The sequence below is a fragment of the Bufo bufo genome, chromosome 3 (genome assembly GCF_905171765.1).
Source record: "Bufo bufo chromosome 3, aBufBuf1.1, whole genome shotgun sequence".
In the NCBI taxonomy this organism is placed as follows: domain Eukaryota; kingdom Metazoa; phylum Chordata; class Amphibia; order Anura; family Bufonidae; genus Bufo; species Bufo bufo.
The window spans coordinates 251,061,392-251,073,724 of record NC_053391.1 but is presented as its reverse complement, the minus strand read 5'-3'; the positions used below and the strand labels follow the sequence as shown (position 1 = coordinate 251,073,724).

Genomic DNA, 12,333 nt, shown 5'->3' with positions numbered 1-12,333 from the left:
TTATTGATCAAAATAGGCACTTATCATCACTACATCTTAAACTGAAACTCTTGTTTCTGTACACCTACAATTATTTTACAGATTAGAACTTTGCCAATATATATTTGATTATTAAAATCATTAATAACACTTGCAGAAGGTATTTGCAGTTCTCTGCCACTGCAGTGACTACATCGTCTGAAGGGAGAAATGTTTATATTACATAGTTCACCTTAAAAAGAACACTAAATATAGAAGTATAAAATAAAACTAAATGAAAAAATACTCATCCACAGTGTTTGTCAGAGGGATTTTTATACAAACAAAAAGAAATCAGAAATCTTTCTGCTATCCTTTTGCATACCTTTTTACTAGGAGGGAGCTAGGCATGCTAAAGGTTGGGCTTAAAGTAAATGTGTCATCAGAAAATGACCTATTGTTTAGGTGTCTCTGAATTTGCATAATGGCTGCGTTTTTTGTATAATCATAACTGTGAAGGAACATTTTTTGGGCTTCCCTAAAGTCTTTTTCAGCCATTTTATTCTCTGTTTCAGCTGCACAGCTAGATGCATTCCACTCAGAAGCAGGGGGTGTATTCCTTCTCTGGAATTTGCCAGTACTGCTGTGACATCCTTTCTCTTACTTCCCACTATGTTTGTTTTCAGCTCCGGAGCTCAGAGAACAGATAAGGAGTGGAAGATCACAATTACAGACACACAGGAGGCTCCTATAATCTTCAAAAGTTGTGTAGAAGCAGTTCTTTTTATCAATCATTTCCTGTAAGCCATCTTCTGTGTCTTGGTTACATGGGATGGATCTTACCTGACAACAGGCAGTGGACTGCAAATTAGGTGAAACCTTTTTTCAGGTGGATGTCACTATCTATATTTAAAAGTGTAGTTAATCGTGCAATTTTCACACTGGCCACTAGGTCAAATAGTTCATTATTTTTTGTTCTGTACAGGTAGCTTTTCAGTAGCCATTATCATTATTACCACAGGCAGAATTACAATGACAAGTAACACCTCACAGATCCACCATTCACAATAGGTGATATCACAACTTACAGTATCTTTTACCTCCTTGACCTCTGCACAGGTCACAAATACATGCCTAGAAAACTCTTCCATATAGGTCAATGGGATCAGCTCTTGTCCATCATGTCTATGACCTATGTAGCTGCTCTCAAAATACAAGAAATCATGCCATTTTTAGGCCTAGTGGCCAGTGTGAAATCTGAAGGATATTATTTTTTTTTATATATATAGATAGTGACATGGAACATAAAAATAAAAAAAATCACTAAAAATGCTTTAAAAGTGTATTTAACATAAAAATACAATGTAAACAAATAGGTCATTTTTCAATGATACACTCCCTTTAAAGAGCATGATCAACCTTAGTAAACCAGGGCCAGTCATCGGAACAATAAGGATGCTTGGCCCTGTCAATCACTTGAATAGTCTAAATCTGTATTAGTAAATGTGCCCCAGTGTGTTCATATTGTTTTGCTAGAAATTTGAGTGCTTAAGCAAATTCAGGCTAAGGTAATGATGGACGCATCTGTATTTCTCATAGTATTAATTACAATATAATTAGACAAGATTAATTAAGAAATTCTTTTTTTTTCTACGTTTCATTTTCTGTTTAGTGTTCTTTTAACTTATACTACAGTAAAGCTTATTAAGAATGTGTTCACATAATATCTGTTTTTAACATAATTTCGTGGCATTTTACATTTTGTGCTAATGAGTTTCAAGTTTAGTGGTTGACGATATTAATACCTCATACTAGAAATGATAAAGAAATATAGAACTTTAATAAAATAATTTCAAATACATGACTTACTATATAAACCATGCTATAACACATAAGATGGGTTTATTGAGAAACATATACTTAGCTTACAATGTCATATCGATTTTATGACTCAATACAATGATCACTAGTTAGACATGATGAGAATACATAATACAGATCAGAATTATTTTGGTAACCCAAATACTTCAGATCTAGCAGATGGACAGAAATGTAGACAATGACATTCTTTGGAAGACATTATCAAGACCTTGTATTGATAACCCTGATCAAAAATACATGAACCTGAATGTCGCTTGCTTTGGAAACCATGGTGTACAAACAATCCTGGAGGTAGTCATGCTTACAATTTTCTTAAATACACATTATAGGAAAATGTTGAAATCCACATAACTTTCAACTGGCCAAATGTATGTGGATACCTTAATTTAGTGTATTAGTGCATTTCAGCAAATCCCATAGCAAGGATCAATGTACAAAATCAAGCACACATCCATGTAATATCCATAGAAAACTTCAGTAGTAAATCTGATTGTACTTAGGAAGAATTTGAGCACAACCCATTTTGTCATATGTCCTGCCAATGCTATCACCTTTTTTAACTGTATGAGCTATCCCTAGGATAGGTCATCAATATCAGATCTGCAGGGGTCCAACACCCCGCACTCCTGCCAACCAGCTGTTCATAAGTAGCGCCAGTGCTGAATCTACACAGTTCTGTCCAATGTCTGGTTACAATTATTAAATCCTAGAGAATGCACTTAACTGTTTGTCCTGTCACTGTGAAGTGCAAATGTCTGGGAGCAACAAGAGAACGGGACTGCCCTGGACTTGCACTGTAGCAGATTTACTAAAATCTGTAGAAATGTAGACAGCATGACTTTAGACAATCTAGAGATGCACCATATTTACTGCAGTGGCTCATGCTTTATGATAAATGAAGCATGGGTAGGCACCTTTGTCTAACTTTTTGCCACCCATTGGTTGATCTACTTCCTCCAAAATTCTGGCGTAATTTTGGTGTAAACTGTCACATTAAAAGTTTTGCCCACTTTCCGATAAGCCATGATAATTCTTTTTGGCTTTACAAGTAGGTCTGAAACCTGATGCCCCGTTATGCACCTACAAGGTGGCAAATTATGAGAAGGTGCAAGTGCAACAACATTAGTAAATTTGTCCCACCATGTAAAAAATCTTCTGTCCTCAGTCGCAACATTTAGGGTATGACCACACAAGGCGTTCATGTCGTGACTGCAGCACAGCTGCGATGCAGTCGAGTATAGTAAAATATATGAAAACATATCTCCACCTCTCTACCCTGTTTTACAAAATGAATCAGATTTCTCTTGTGATGTGCATTCTGAGCTGTGCATTTTATTTACATCAAACACTGTTAAAGGAAATGTGTCATCAGAAAATGACCTATTATTTAAATCAAGTTTTTATTTTAAATGCATTTTTTTAGAATCTTTAGTGATTTTTTATTTTTCCATGTCACTATCAATATTTAAATAAAAATCCTAAAGTCCTGAAGTTTCCAAACTGGCCACCAGGCCTAAAATATGTCAAGACTTCCTGTTCTTTAAGAGCAGCTACACAGGCCACAGGCTCATTGGCACAGTAGGGGACATCATTGACTTGTATGGGAGAGTGACAGCTCTGTGACCTGTGCAGGGGTCAGGAGGGAGAAGATAAGCTGTAATTTCACCTACAGTATTGTGAATGGTAGAATCTGTGTCATCTATAGAGAGGTGTTACTTGTCATTGTAATTCTGCCTGTGGTGATAACAAGATGTACAAAACAGGAAATTATGACCTATTATTAGGTCTAGTGGCCAGGGCAAAAAATGCATGATTAGATACATTTTTTAAAATATATATAGAGACATGGAAATTTTTTTGAAACACTCACCAAAAAAATATGTTTACCATAAAAATGGGGTTTGAACAGTAGGTCATTTTCAGTAGGGTTTTCTGAGAGTTAAATACTGATGACCTATCCTCTGAATATCCACTGCCTTCTCAAACAGCTGATTGGCGAGCATCCCAGGTGTCGGGTCAGGTACTGATGAACTATCCAGAGGATGGGTCATCAGTATGAAAGTCTCAGAAAATCCCTTTAAGTAATTTGATATAGGACAAACTACCTGTCCCATTGTATTGAGGTTCAGCTAAGCTGTTATGATTCTTTTCACTGTCAACAAGCAGAATTATACTCTTGAGGATGGGTTCACATATAGCTTTTTGTGACAGGAAATGGGTTGAAAGGGAATAAAAAATGTAAAGGAAGGATTGTACTTCTCATTCCTGTTGGATTCACTTCTGGCCTTTGCTCAAAAACTTACATCAAAAACCTGTGTATGAACTTTCCCAAAAAACTAGAATACAGGTGGTGACTTGTAAGGTTTAAAGGAGTTTTCTGGATCTACAATATTGATGGTCTACCCTCAATATCAAATAGTTAGGAGTTAGATTACACATATCCCCTTCTTTGTTTACCAGGCATGTCTCTTTAATCTGGTAGTGACTATGTGTGGTATTGCAGCACCCTGCAGCCAAGTCCTAGTTATGTGAATGGGACTTAGCTGCAAAACCTGGCACAGACACAAGCAGAAATAACAGAGCTGTGCCTGGTAAACTACGAAGAACTCGGCCAAACATCAAGGCCCCTTCAGTCAGCTGATTGGCAGGGTGCCAGGAGTTAGACCCAAGTCTGATTCTGCAGTCCCATTAAACATCTTTTGATTAAAGTAATGCCATGAATGTTCAAGCATTTGATTCCTGAGATTATGTATAAGCCATGGGTATCAAGAGAACATCTGCCCACTAACAATTCCCTTATAATTACACATGTCTGTTGTGCATCTTACCTGTCCTCTTTTCAGTGGCATCCTCACCAGCCAATGGGCAGGATTCACTTTGGGTGCTGTTACGATGTGAAGTGTCTTCAGATTTAGCAGTAGTTGGAGAGTCCAGCAGAATAGGCCTAGGGACATGTTTCTTTTTCTTCTTTGGAAGCTTTTGTTTGGCCATTGCAAGAGAATAATACATTCCAAAATTATTCACAATGACTGGAACAGGCATTGCGATAGTAAGCACTCCAGCTAGGGCACACAAAGCCCCCACCAGCATGCCAGACCAGGTCTGTGGATACATATCCCCATACCCAAGAGTAGTCATGGTTACCACTGCCCACCAGAATCCTATGGGAATGTTCTTGAAGTGTGTGTGGTTGCTTCCAGTTGGGTCTGAAGACTTTGCACCTATTCGTTCAGCATAATAGATCATGGTGGCAAAAATTAGAACCCCTAAAGCTAAAAAGATGATTAGAAGCAGAAACTCATTTGTGCTGGCACGAAGAGTGTGCCCTAAAACTCGTAGTCCAACAAAATGTCTTGTCAGTTTGAATATACGTAAAATCCGGACAAAGCGAACTACACGTAAGAAGCCAAGAACATCCCTTGCAGCTTTGGATGACAAGCCACTGAGACCCACTTCGAGGTAAAATGGTAGAATTGCCACAAAGTCTATGATGTTCAGTAGGTTCTTCACAAAGACCAACTTATCTGGGCAGCAGGTAATTCGGACAATGAATTCCAATGTGAACCAAAAAACACAAACTCCCTCTATGTAAGTCAAAACAGGGTCTGTTTTCATCTCTTTTACCACTAAAGTTTCCGTCACGTTTCCCACAATGACCAGTTCTGTTACATTTCTGTCCACAATAAAAGCCTCGTGGGTCTCCAAGCAGAAAGTGGTAATAGACAACAGGATGAAGAAAAGAGAAATAAAGGCCACTACCTGCAAGAGAAATGAAGAGACAAGCACAGATTTTCCATTTGCACACATTCAAATTATGGAAAATATATCTATGGAACAAAAACTTGTCTGCATGAGGTTTCAGTGAGCAACAAGTATCTGATTTACATGTCCTAAAATGAGCTAATTTTCATTTGCAGCTTCAGTCCGCCTGTTTCCTGAGCAATAACTTTGGTCACTCAGATTGCTGGGCATTTAGCCAATAGGAAAGTGAGATGACTAGAGTCTGTTTCAATGATTCTGTCAGTGTAAGAACTTCAGTGCAATTTGCTTTTAGATCAGCTCATCCACATTACTGTATGTTCTTGTTATGGACACTTGAAAAGGAGAAAATGTTAAGAGTTTGTTAAAAAGAACCTGTCACCACCCAAATCTTTAACTGAGGCTTTAATAACAGTAAGTTTGTGAGTGCTTTTGCACCCCCTGATCAAGTCAACGAACCTCTGGTTGTATATTTAACACTACATACCTCTTAGCTGATAGCACATGTCTGGTTCCATGTTGATGCCTTCTTCTTAAAGGGAATGTGTCATCAGAAAATGACCTATTGTTTAAATCACGTTTTTACGTTAAACATATATTTAAATCATTTTTGGTGATGTTATATTTAATTTTCCATGTCAATGGAAAACTAACACAAACTTTTGCATTGATGACTTCCATAGATGTGAGTAAGGATATCTTTCAAATTACATTCCCTCCTGAACACAGTTTTAGGACAAGCAGAAGCTAAAAGGACAATATCAGGATCGTTTTGTACAATATACATTTTTTTATTACTTGTAAGGCTTCGTTCAATTACCTTGAAGAAAAAGATTAGTCTGTGAAAGGGGGATGCTAGTAGAGAAAAAAATAAGAATTGACCTTGAGTACTATGTTCAATAACCCCATTTTGTCACAAAATACTCAAAAGAAGCCTGTTGGGAACCATACTCACTTGACCAGTGTACAGAGACAGGGTCACTAAAAGGTTCAACAAAAGTCCTCTTTATTTAGGCTTTTTCATCAAAAGTACAGCCAGTACATCCTGATCGCAGCCGGGTCAAGCAGTCGTAGCACACTGACAGTGTTACCTCACACTGTCTGCCTTTCCTCCAGACTGAGACACACCTAAGATCCAGTAGCAGGATTAAATAGGATCCCTGGACATGAGCGTGCCTCAAGTCCCGGACTGGAACCTGGGGAACAGGCACCCACCCAACACATTGCCTGTTCCCAGTAAAAGGCCGCCCTGAACTAGCTGAACCAGCTACACTATCTATTTTCTGTGTCCACCAGCTAACTTAGTGGACACCTAGACTAGGGCTTTTACTCCACCAAGGCCGGGCACCTTGGTGGCACATTCCTGGTAAGCAAGGCCGCTTTAGAATGCTTCCTGCAACATTCTGGGTGACACATATCTCCCCTCATAGATGACTCCTGTCACCGCCTCACAAGCCTTACATGTGACAAAAAAATTGTTTGGGAAAAAAACTGGTATATTGTACAAAACAATTCTGATATTTGCCATTTAGTTTGAGGAAAGACGATAGAAGATTCTAAGACTGATCAAGGGGACCTTTCTTACAATTTATTCCTATACTGGGAGGTGGTAAGTTGAAGTAAATGCTTACAGTTTCATCTATCTTTAAGGCCTCATGTACATTGTACATGACCGTGTTTTGGGGCCACATCAGAGCTGTATTTTTTGCAGGTCGGATGCGGACCCATTCACTTTAATGGGGCCGCAAAAGATGCGGACAGCACTTTGTGAGCTGTCTGCATCTGCACGTCCATTCCGTCCATTGCACGTTAGATTCTTGTCTGTATCATGGACAAGTATAGGACTGCCCTATTGAGGGCTGGAGGTTCCGTTCCGCAAAATGTGGAATGCATACAGCCGACATCCGTGTTTTGCAGATTCGCAATTTGCAGGCCACAAAACAGACACAGTCGTGTGCATGAGGCCTAACTCAGATGTGATTGTCATGGATATCTGCGATTTCTTGAAGAAAGTGTGAATAAGGAGGAGGTAGACTAGTCCTGTGATCCCACTTTGCTCCATTTATAGATTGTTGCCAGTCAATTTGTTACTCTTGGCCTTCTTTAAGATAGTATTCACCCGTTTGAATAAAGGTAGGGGTGGACTGGCCGTAAAACATACAGGAAAGTTTCCCTCGGCACCGATGTCAAGTGGCAGCCTTAGCCCTTCTCTAGCGCAGAAACACAGGCATCTCAGGCCACAGGATGGAAAAGGCCCGTCGCTTGCAATGGAGACGGTTACTTGGAATGGGATTTAAGTATTTTATTTTTTTCCTTTCTTTGGCTACTTTGGGAGCATTCTACTGGGGGCACTATAGTTGTCATTACTAGAGGAAATTTAGACATTATGCTAAAGGTAGGGCTAGCTTGGTGCTGTAGCCTGTATCTCACTGCCTAAGACCCCTGCTCCACATCTTAAAGGGATGCTGTCAGCGGCAAAACCCAAACCGCCAGCAGTACCTTCAAGTAGTGAGTTTCGAATGATGATTTTCTTACTGCATTCTGATGAGGCAGAAGTGTGAAAAACTTTCTTTTATCCTCCGTCCGTGCTATTTTCTAGTCAGGCTTGAAGTCAAGGGGGCAGCGGCCTTTTTGCTTCAAGTCAAGGTAACTGCGCCCCCTTCCCTGCCCCTTTGATGTGACTGACAGTGCTTATCCCCGACAGCCAGCTGTCAGTCACAGGAGAAGGGTCAGGGTAGGGGGCGCAGTTACCTTGACTTGAAGCAAAGAGGTCGCTGCCCCCTTGACTTCAAGCCTGACTGGAAAATAGGGCGGACAGAGGATAAAATAACGTTTTTCATACTTCTGCCTCATCAGAATGCAGTAAGAAAATCATCATTCGAAACTCACTGCCGGTTACTTGAAGGTACTGCTGGCGGTTTGGGATGGGTTTTGCCGCTGACAGGTTCCCTTTAATTAGAGACAACTGGAGGAGAAATACAGGATGTGGCAGCCGTAGATGGCCACCACAGAGGTACAGCTTTTGAGGAGGTATTTCGTGCTGCACTTGTGGTACTTCCTCTGAGGCCGTAGTTTGTGTTGTGCTATTTGGTTCTGCTAGGGCCCTACTTTGTGTTGCACTATGGTATTGCTGACCTTGCCTACTTGTAATGCTATGCCTTCTGTCAGTCTGGACCCTCCTACAATATGGGGGCCACATTTTTTTTTTTTCCAGGGACCCTTCAAGTTCCTAAAAGGCTCAGTTGCACAGGCTGCATCAATGGTCTGTCTGACCCTGGCAGATATGCTGGCCAAAAAACAAACCATTTTACATACCTGTTTTTTTTTTGTGATTAATGATCATTATGTTATTGTATGTAGTGGATGCTTTTGGGGATGTGACTGGTAGTTAGCAATAATTCATGGCCAGGCACATTACTCTGTTGATCCATAACAGAAGTTTGTAGGCAATGGTTTATATTGTTACAATTATTGTGATATAATCTTGTGTACACAAAAAGCCAGATCATGTATCATTTTAATCATTACTGTTATGTTTCTGGTCAGCAACAGCCATCAATGCAAGAGATAAAGGTTCAGGAGGAAGATTCAGGGATATCAGTGTATATTTTTCTTCCAGTTTGTCTGAGGAACAGAGCTAGAAATCTGAATCTCCTTCATTACTTTTACTAAAGCTCTACAGCATCTGGTTTGTAGGACATTGCTGTGGAGTTCCTAGTATGGGGGGTCAAAACATAGCAAAGCACAAGACTCACCCTAGCAGCTTTAGATGAATAGGGATCCTCAAACAGTGCCCACATCTTGGACTGCCATCTCTTCCACCGACCTCTGGACCTGTCTGGCCTCTCCTCTATACACAGTAACTCTGGTGTGGAGTCCTTCTCCTCATCACCATCTTCAGGTTCTACATTTTCAAAAATATCCAAAGCCTCCTCGGCTTCCCGGTGCTGTCTATATGTCATCCAGCAACAGGGCTCCACATCTGTCTCATCAATGCCCCAGAATGCCAACTCCTCTTCAAACAGAGGTCCACAGATGTCCGCTGGGCAGTGCAGCTTTCCTGTGCGGTAGTAGTTGAGGACATAGGAGAAGATACCTGGGTGCCTATCAAAGAAGAACTCGTTTTCTTCCGTCTCAATATCCAAGTGACTGGAGGTGTCAGGGTCTGCCAACCATGCCAGGCGAGTGCCAGGCAGCGTCCTCAAGGTGCTCCTATAGGTCTCATGCCGGGTGCCCCCTACATTGATGGTAATCTTGCCAGAGTCTTCCCCCTTTGCCATCTCCTCCTTCAGACATGTTTTGGAGGGGGGTTTGTTCCCAGACTTTCGTCCACGGTAAGATGAGACGCACACCGAACTAATCATAGATTTCTCCTGGTAAGACCCCTTTAGACAGTCTCAGGGGTTTCCAGAGAGACTGTCTGGGGGTATGAGACAGCACGGGTCTTCCAACAGGTGACGGAGAGAGGAGGAGAGAGCTGCAGAGAGCAAGGCGCTGGGGATGGGAGTGACTGTGATGATGATGAGGAGGAATTGTCTATAGCAATTGGAGAACTGGCTCAGCAATCATGGGCACAAACGAAAACAAACACGATCTCTGGAGGACACAGTCCTCTGCCGAGATAATGAGGCACCTTGCAGATGCTGGGGGTTGTAGTGGCCTGGTGCTGATGCACGGAGGGTAGGCTCCTGCACCTGCTCCACCTGTGCTGATCTGATTGACAATGATGCGTCTGCTCCACCTGGGCTAACACTACTTCTTCACACTGCTGCCACTCCACTTGGGTGAATACTGACACAATGACAGCCACTAGCTTTATCTTCTGAGCGAGCTGTGTTCCTCAGATTCCTTCCCACTCAAAAAGATTAGACCTGTTTCCTCCCAGGCAGCGTAGGCCCTTTCTTCATAGGTAGAGAACAGGATGGAAGTTGCTCAGATGTGAAGAACACGTTTCCTTGACGCTGTTCCTGCTAGATCAACAATTGGTCTCCTCCAAGTAATGAAGGTTGTCTAGATGGCTGATGTGGTGTATAGAATCTCATAGAGGGTAACCAAGTCCTGAATTCCAAGATGGATCTAGCTGAAGTTTGCTTAGCAGCATATAGATGTGTATGTGTCATGCCATAACCCAATGATGTTCCTCGTTGCCTTTTCAATGTCACCCTTCCTCAGTAATTTGAGCTGGGAGCTAATGGAGAGGCGTCACTCCCTGAACTAGGGGCTGCTTGTCCTTGCTGTGCTGGATTCAGGATCCAGCAGGTGGAGGCAGACTCTGGTCCCAGTAACCCTTTCACCCTGTGTGCTTCTGTCTGTGCTGTCATGCATCCTTTTCTCCTGTGCTTCCAGGATCGCTGTCATTTATATAACCTCAACCTGGGGGAGGACCCTGGAAATTTTGCAAGGGCATGCAAAATGTGCAAATCAATACATTATAGTTATGATAAAGTGGTTGCCTTCATTAGTAAAGCTTTTAAATAGGATAGAAGTTTAACGGGATCATGGGCTGAAAGGGAAGAGAACATCTGAACAGCAGTTTCCTCTAGGGTGCTTTTTCTTGCGCTTTTGTGGTTTTCATCATTGCATTTTTTGCAGTAAAAACCCAGCTCCACATGTTAGCTGAAGCAGGGGCGTAGCTAATGGCTCATGGGCCCTGGTGCAAGAGTTCAGCTTGGGGCCCTCCTTCCCTCAGTGCTTTGTGGCCAGGGGACAGGAAGCGCATAGCCTTCGTGCTGCCCGAGGCAAAATTTGAAATGGCACCCCCGCATCCATGCCAAATTCTTGATTTAACCCCCTTTTCTCCAGCCAGAGGTGTAACTTGACCAGCATGCACTTTCTATAATACTAGTGTCTTCTTGTGCACCACAAGGGTCTTTGGGCCCCTCAGCCTCCTGGGCCCGGTAGCGACTGCTACCTCTGCACCCCCTATAGCTACGCCCCTGAGCTGAAGGTCTGGGAGAAATATGAATGCAGGACACACAAGTTTTTTTTTTTCTTTCACTACTAGCTTTTTTGTTTATTAAGTGTTTTTTTTCCCATTTTTGCATTATTTAACAAGAAATGCTGAATGCTTCAGGTTTTGACATTATGTTTTTTACAGTCATTTTGATAACACCTTCTCTATAGGAGAAAAATGCCATGAAGAAAAATGCAGGTGGAAAGGCAAAAAATTCCAAAAACAACACTACAAAAACCGCAGGTGACAAAAAAAAAAAAGTTCTCCGTCTTAATACATGTCTATGGGGGCACATTACAGTTCCGTTTTGTTTCCTTATACATGACGGAAAAAAAAGTCCTGTTGAGGAAATTCATGTACAACGGAACAAAACGGAACCGTTATTTGTGTCCATAGTCACATGTATTAGGGCAGATGTGGAGTCTTCCCCCTTTGCCATCTCCTCCTTCAGACATGTTTTGGAGGGGGGTTTGTTCCCAGACTTTCGTCTACGTTAAGATGAGACCCACACCAAACTAATCATAGGTTTCTCCTGGTAAGGCCCCGTTATTTGTATCCATAGACATGTATTAGGACGGAGAAAAATTTAATGCCTCTTAAAGGGTTCCGTTTTGCATTCCCTCCTAAAATTCCATTATATTCCGTTATAACTCCCTTATAACAGAACACTATAACGGAATTCCTAGCGCTGGTGAAAACCCGCCCTCATTGCTATATATATATATATATCAAATAATAAAGTACAATCTATTACAGTAAAGGGCATATAGCGATTTTGATCT

At 41.4% G+C, this 12,333-nt stretch overlaps 1 protein-coding gene across 1 annotated transcript in view; it reads right to left on the bottom strand.

The window, feature by feature from the left end:
* KCNC4 (potassium voltage-gated channel subfamily C member 4) overlaps positions 1 to 10,029 on the bottom strand; it is a 160,729-nt gene extending 150,700 nt beyond the window's left edge. Inside the window, exons 1-2 of the mRNA XM_040424096.1 lie at positions 9,354 to 10,029; positions 4,668 to 5,598 (exon numbers count right to left, since the gene is read on the bottom strand). Coding sequence (XP_040280030.1) covers positions 4,668 to 5,598; positions 9,354 to 9,962 — 1,540 coding nt within the window. The 5' untranslated portion in view covers positions 9,963 to 10,029. The remainder of the gene's footprint in view (positions 1 to 4,667; positions 5,599 to 9,353) is intronic.
* Positions 10,030 to 12,333: the final 2,304 nt, after the last annotated feature.